This window comes from Quercus suber, unplaced genomic scaffold (assembly GCF_002906115.3).
Source record: "Quercus suber isolate HL8 unplaced genomic scaffold, Cork oak 2.0 scaffold_358, whole genome shotgun sequence".
Classification (NCBI taxonomy): domain Eukaryota; kingdom Viridiplantae; phylum Streptophyta; class Magnoliopsida; order Fagales; family Fagaceae; genus Quercus; species Quercus suber.
The window spans coordinates 768,404-775,838 of NW_027069810.1; the positions used below are offsets into that span (position 1 = coordinate 768,404).

Consider the following 7,435-nt stretch of genomic DNA (forward strand, 5'->3'; position numbering starts at 1 on the left):
GCTTTAATCTTTGCTTCATCGGCGTGGAGGCCCAACCACTAGAGATGTGAGGAAAGAAAGAGTGAGAAAGAAATGGATCGAGACCAAAGAAAGAGAAAAACAGAGAAGAGAGAAAGAATAAAAGGGATAAAAAGAATGAGATGAGGAATAAATTTGAATACTTTATTTTTGCAATTGAGCTATAGTACCATCATAAAAATAGGATGGCATTGTAGCACAATTGCAAATATTTTTGCAATTTCAAGACTCTGCAAGACCAGGTAATGGAGGGTTTTGGGACATTGTTGCTAAATATTACCAACATATGGCATTTACAAGACCTAATGTGAATGCTAAAATCATAATAGTCATTAAACAATATATTGTATTGTCTACCTATGTGCCTTCAAATCATATTCCTAGAAAGAAAGAAATAGATATTTTTTTATAGTTAAAACATAATAATTTTTATCTGTGAAAGGAAATACACTAGCTTTTTATATATGGACAAAGTTTAGATACAAAATTAGTTGTAGTATAAGGCTACAACCTTACTCAATAAAATAAACATTACTACATATTCTGAAAATCTAACTGTTGAATTGCATGTTCTTTATACTCTTAATACACATGTCAAATTTTATGTCAATTGGATATTATATACTATATGATTTATAAGCTTATATTTTATGCATAATTTTAAACTACAAAACTAGTAATTTAAACAATTTATTGATGGCATAGCTATTGATCTTTAATTTTCTAGAAATTTTGCAAGCATGGAGAATACAAAAAGAATATGTAATCCAATGGTGGAATTCTTAAAATTCACTTCCAATAAAAAGATATTGAGTAAAGTTGTAGTCTTTGTCTACAATCAATTTTATAGCTAAATTTTGTCCTTTTTATATTAAGGAATAATTTTTTCTTACACATTAAGAATTCAACTTTTATTTCACATTAAGAAAAACCAAATTCGTGTAGGTTCCAATTACCTCAACTGGTATAGTTTCTATTGTTATATAAGAGATTTGGGATTCAATCCTCATCTACAGTAAAAACTGATTGGTGCCTTGGTCTGATGATAAAAAATTATCATCAGGAGCAAATGTCATAAGTTGAATCTCTCTCTCTCTCTCCAAAAAAAAAGCCAAATCGGTAAGCAAGTGGAGTACGACCTTGGGCTTCATATTCACCAAATATGAAACCCAATGAATGTAGATATCTTGAATACAATGCTTTGGTTTAATGATGAGTAGTGGGATTATCAAAATGATGAGTAGTGGGATTTAAGAACCGAGTGTAAGTTAAAATTGTGGTAGAGACTCAACTACTGACAGCATATTAGCAGGGCCATGGATTCTCCAGTTTACGATTGTATGCTGCCCTTAATTCTTTATGTTTAATTCACCCCTACTTAGGGATGGCAATTTATATTCGACCCGCGAATACCCGCCCCGGCCCGACCCTAATGGGTTGGATTTTACCCGGCCCGATAAATTATAGGGTTGGGTATGGGTTTTTTAAAAAAAAAACCGAAGCGGGTCTGGGTCGGGTCCGGGTTTTTGCAAAAATCCGACCCGAACCCGGACCCGACCCGACCCGACCCATTTATATATAAGTTAAAAATACTAAAATACCCCCGTATATATATAAGTTAAAAAAAAAAAAAAAAAAAAAAAAAAAAAAAAACCCTAACCCCATATTCCCATTTGACACAATCACTCTGAGGTCTGAGCCGTCGCCTACTCTTTTTCTCCTCTCCCACTCTCACTTGGTTAGTCCCTCTTCATCACCCCCAACCTCCGATTTGTCTCCATCGGCTTGAACATCTGTCACTGCCAGCATGATTAGCCTGAAGCCCTTCACCGCCGGCCATCATTGCACCTCCAGCCGCCTCGCTTCCTCAATTTGTCTCCACCGGACCACCTTGTTCTCTATCTTTTTTTTTTCTTTTTTTTTTTTCTGGGTTCATTTCGTCTCAGTCATGTGAGTTGTTTGTGATTGTGTTAGGATTTGTGCTTGTGTTTGTGATTTTGAAAGGGAAAACATAAATTTGAAATTTTTTTGTTTGTGTTTGTGATTTTAAATGGGAAAAATCGTAAATCTGAATTTGTGTTTGCGTTAGTGATTTTGAATGGGAAAATTATAAATTTGAAATTTTTGGGTTTGTGTTTGGGTTCGGATTTGTGTTTGTTTTTGTGATTTTGAAAGGGAAAATCATAAATCTTTGGCCATTGTTCATCCATGATTTCCTGGTGGTTCTTTTTATCTTTCAATTTTCATCCTTTGATTTCTTTGATTTTCTCTACCTAAGTATACTCCTGCTAGTATAATATAAAAAAAAAAAAAAAAAAATTTATGTTTACCCAGATTCAAGCCTTGAATGTGGGCAAACACATTCTCAAAAAATCTGGGCAAACATTTTTTTTTTTTTAATTTTTGGGCCACGGTATGGCTTTAGGCAGAATTTTTTTTTTTTGGGATTGGGCCACGGTTTGGGCCCAAATCGTGGCATGGTTGACGGGGCCCACGGGGCCCGCGGGTACTCGACGGACCGGATTTGGGGTAAAGAAAAAAAACCCGTTTAATAAACGGGTCGGGTCTAGTTTTTTGGGGTAGACCCGCGGGTCGGATCCGGGTATAAAAAATCTGACCCGAACCCGACCCGTTGCCATTCCTACCCCTACTTTCAATTAAGGGGAGGGGAGGTGAGAGAAGCGAATTCCAATGGCCATACACAGAAACCAAATAAGCTGTATTTTATGAGACAATCTTCTTATAGAATGCTCTTTTCGCATTTTATGGGCTCCACACACCAACGAAAATGAAACTCAAGGACTGAGGAAGGCACTCCGTAAGCCTGTCACTTGAGATAATTTTTGCTACCAAACAAATTAATCTAATGAATACAGTTACAAAGATAGTTCCTAACAGAACATAATATTATAAATTGGATCAGAAGTTATTTATAATATATCAGCCAGAAATAAATGCTTTGTTCAAAGTTTTTCTTTCCCCTCAAGTTTTTACCATTCTTGGAGAAAGAGCCGAAATTTAGGGACATTCATCTTTATATATGGGAAACAATCTCCTGAAATAAATAAAGATGTAACAGCACCATAGATGACTCCCAATCCTTCCAATTTCCATATCCATTTAAATTTTACAAAATATAGATGATAGGTCCTCTCAAAGAATTGCAGAAAACAGGTCTCAATAATGGAAAATCAAGGGTGAACAGATCATGGTCCTCTCTAGTTTTTCTTAATCAAGTTTCAGTTAAAAGAATATACAAACTTTTTTTTTCCTACAAGAATAACAGTGTACAGAGACATTTAACGAAAATTACTCAATAGGAAAGAGAGAGAGATTCTTAAATGTACATGAGCACTGCATAGGCTTTCTGGGATTGTAAACCGCGCACGGTACAGCTGGGAAAAGTAAGACACTATCCCCTCCATAGCTGTACCTGATAAGATTTTCAATAGAACATTCTGTCCCGTCAATTCCCAACAAAATCAAAATGTGAATCTGTATTTGTTCAGATTTCCCCTTTCCACCAAATTCCAACCGTGTAAAATAATGACTTTTTGCAATGTGTTTGTCTTTGCCTTGTAAAACACGAGAACGCCAATTGTTCTTTTGTAATATGTGCACCTAGCAATGTAGGCATTTTCACACAGTCCATTCCTAAAACATTCCCATATCAGTATAATCAGCATTTCATTCAAGATTCCAATATCAAAACTCTATAGATTTGATAGGAGATTTGGAATCTATGAGGTTCGTTCCATCATAATTGCCTTTTATAATCAAATCAAGATACCCATGAGTTTACATTATTTGACGATAAAAAATTTTACCAATCAAATTAACTAAAACCCCGTCCATGTCGAATTCTTATATCTTATAGGTGCAAAACGGGGACATTTCATTGCAAATAACACATTTTAGTGTGCTGCATATCATAATAAACAAAGGTCTAATCTTTAGCAAGCAACACATTGAAACAAAAGAAAATTGCATACAGATTACAAAACAGAACAAGTCCATGGAAACAATTTTCTCATTTTATTAAGCTCAAAATAGAGTATACAGAATCAACTGTACACACTCAAATTTTTATGACACAAGAAGGGATTCAAGATTTGCCCCTTAAACTAGAATCCTGGACTCTCTATCTCTCTCCCCTCACTAATTTCGTGTAAAAAAAAAAATACAGCCAAGCCAATCCCACCTTCAATGAAAGCTTTTGAAGATTTGGCTTGCAAAGATTTCTTTACAAGTACGTGTACAAAATCAACCAAATTTACAACAACAACAACAACACCAACTACAAAATACAACACCAAATCTATTTACAAAAACCTTCAAAGCCTCTCTCATTCATATCTCTGTTTCCATAAATAGTGCTTTTCTCGGCCAATGCTCTTCGTCTGGAGAAGCGAACAATGCCACTGATATATCGGCCAGCTTCTTCTCCGGCAGCCGCGACTGACGAGGCCTCAACTGTTTTGGAGCATTCGGAGCTTCAATTTCGTCATCTAATTCGCTTGGATTCTCCAAATCAAGTGCGCTTCGAAAAGCTCGAGTCTTTGATGGCGTGCTATACGCGAAATGCAATTGCTTTGCAATCAGAGTCTGCAATTAAATACACAAAAATCAATATCAATATCCATTATTCACATTATCAAACAAAAAATCAAAGATTGATTTACAAATCAAAATACTCACAGCTTCTCTAATCGATTTCGAAACGTGGAATAGCTGCTTCAAATCCTCATGATTCACACCGCACAAAACCCTAATCTGCTCACCAAAAAAAAAAAACCAGAAATGTCAATTTTCAATTCCAATTTCAGTAACAAAAACAATTTCAATCCGATTCAGAAACAGAATCAAAAGCTTTGAGAATGAGAAAAATTTGGTACTAACCAGAATATCCTGAGGCAAGGCTTCGAGAAGAGACCTTTCAGAATCTAAACCCAATCTCTCACCGCACATTTTCTTCGACGGCGTTTTGGGAGCCGAATCGATCGCCAAACCCTCGAAATGATTCGAAATCAAAATCCTCTTCCTCCCAAATGCTCTCGCGTACCTCACATACCCTAGCCCTAGCTCCTCCCCGCCGACCACGCGCTTCGATTTTAAAGAACTGCCGCATCTCTTTCCCAACGCCATAGTTTTCAAAAAGAAAAAATTGTTTCGAAAAACAAATCTGTTTTTGAAAGCAAATTTTGAAAATAAAAACAAAACGAACTCTTTAAACTCTTAAATCTCTTTTGGATAACTGTTTCTATTTCTGTTGCTGTGAAAAAATGGAAACTTAGAACCGCCTTTCTTCAACCACGGAGTTGCTTTTAAAAAATTGTCGTGTCCCTTTCTATCACTCACTTATATATAAAGGAGGGAGGAGAAGATAGTGTTTTGCTTGCTTTTTAAATTTTTAATTTTTTGAGAGAGTGCTTTTTGAATTAATAAAAAAAGTACAAACAGTAAAAAAAATTAAATAAATAATTAATTAATATATCAACGCGTTTTGAGGAATGTACTGGAGTTTTCTATGGAAAAATCTTCGTTACTTCGTGTGGGTTGGCGGTTAAAGAGTTAAAATGGCTAAAAACTAGCCGTTTGAGTTGGGTTACACGTGGCGATGATTGAGAGGGAAATAGGGAAGTAACCAGGGTGGTGACGTGGCGATATGGTCGGTCTAAGTCGGCTGGCTGGCTGGCTAGCTTTGTAATCTTCTTGGACACGTTGCGTGGTTCTACCGTGTTCTGGAAGTTTGGCTATTGTGACCGTCACTAGAGCGCTTAGTTATGTGACACGTGTGATGTTTTTTATTTGAACGGTGGGGATTGAGGGGAAATTACGCAGGATGAGAAGGTGAGTGGTGGTTGACTGGCGTGGCCAATTTGGCTTTGTTTTGACTTGTTATTTTAAAGTATTCTAAATCGGCGGCTGAGGTGGTTTGATGGTTTTAGATTGATGATGATAAATTGATAATCCAAATTCACCGTCAACTACACGCCAAAGACTCGTTCTTTTTTTTTTTTTTGGGAGAAGAGAAGAGAAGAAGAAGAACAACACGTCAATGACCATGATTCTTAGCTTTAAAGATGGTCCCTCCAAATCTCTTTGATTGCATGGTTTGAATCTGCGCGGCAAAAACAAGTTGGACTTGTATCTTGACTACCCTTTAACTAGCTTTTACACTGCTCTTTTCTGATTTTTTACAAATTATAAATAAAAAATTGTTATTACTTCTAATCTTGGCTCATAAATATTAAAATTACTCTTTTTGTTTGCTAATAATGATTAGTAATAACATGCAATTTATGATTTATTGTGAAATTGTAATAAAAGTATTATAGATGTAACATTTGTTCAAAGTATTTTGTTAAGTTGATTTTAAATTGATGGATTTATAAATTATCAATAACTTTGTTATATACTTTTTTTTTTTTAACTTTGTTTATATATACAGTTTTTTTGATGACCAAATAATATGAAGTAGTGTTAATTGTAGATTTATGTAAAAATCAATAACAATTTGTCATTTTTTGATATATCCTTTACGTAGTTTAAAGTTTTCTTTTTTTCCTTTCAGTGTTTAAATAATTTATTAAAAAATATAGTATTGTATTTAATAATAATAAAAACTAGAAAAGCAAATAATTTTAAGATGACATGCAATATATCTAAGAAAGACAAAACAATTTTGATAAATCGATACAACATCATCCAACTATCAATAACCTTTAATTTTTATGCTTTACATGTATTGCATGATTTGTTGATAAAGCTACTTGAAGTGAACACTTCAATTTATTACTAGTTTATACACATTCATGCCATCTTTAGAAATCAAATCTCACTTTTTTTTTTTAATATTAGCATTTATTGTTATAAAAGGATTACATCCTTCTTCCAATAAATGAAGATTAAGCGTAACATATCATCTAGCTATTAGATTGAGGATTGTTCTTGGATTTCACTTGTAAGAAGATATATTAGGCTTTGGGCAATGGGTATTGTTTTTATGGGTAGAATTTGAGTTTATATTTTTAGAAGATTTTATTGATTTACGGGTTTCACTCATAAAAAGATAAATATTTAAGCTTTGAATTGGGCCCAAATTATAGGAATATTGTACCTAATTTTTTTGGTTGTTAACCTAATCATTAGTTTTTTATTTTATTTTATTATTATTTCAATTTTTTGAGATTTTTTTTTTCAGGAACGAGAGAATTGGAGTACATCCAAAGAAAAAAAAATTAGCTCCATATTCATTTAGAACTTTCTGATACAATTTATTATGCGGCAGTTTATAAATAATGTTTTTCTTGTTATATAGTGAGTTGGAGGAAGATTGCTCCGGACCTGGAGCTAAACTCTTTTCTTTAACCAAAGAATTATCTTTGGATGTACTCTAATTCTCTTAGTTTTAAAT

The 7,435-nt window shown here is 34.1% G+C and overlaps 1 protein-coding gene across 1 annotated transcript; it reads right to left on the minus strand.

The window, feature by feature from the left end:
• Nucleotides 1–4,030: 4,030 nt before the first annotated feature.
• LOC112017056 (F-box protein SKIP27) lies at nt 4,031–5,425 on the minus strand. Its single transcript, XM_024049523.2, has 3 exons — nt 4,918–5,425; nt 4,717–4,791; nt 4,031–4,623 (listed from the first exon to the last, which is right to left on the minus strand). Exons 1-3 carry the CDS (start codon nt 5,161–5,163, stop codon nt 4,369–4,371), a joined length of 576 nt encoding a protein of 191 aa, XP_023905291.1. The 5' UTR covers nt 5,164–5,425; the 3' UTR covers nt 4,031–4,368.
• Nucleotides 5,426–7,435: the final 2,010 nt, after the last annotated feature.

Excerpts from the sequence above, each read along its gene's own strand:
- LOC112017056 (XM_024049523.2), bottom strand. The coding sequence starts at position 5,163 with ATGGCGTTGGGAAAGAGATGCGGCAGTTCTTTAAAATCGAAGCGCGTG. Across the intron at positions 4,792-4,917 it reads CCTTGCCTCAGGATATTCTG|ATTAGGGTTTTGTGCGGTGT; the intron begins GTTAGTACCAAA and ends TTTGGTGAGCAG. Across the intron at positions 4,624-4,716 it reads CGAAATCGATTAGAGAAGCT|ACTCTGATTGCAAAGCAATT; the intron begins GTGAGTATTTTG and ends ATTTAATTGCAG.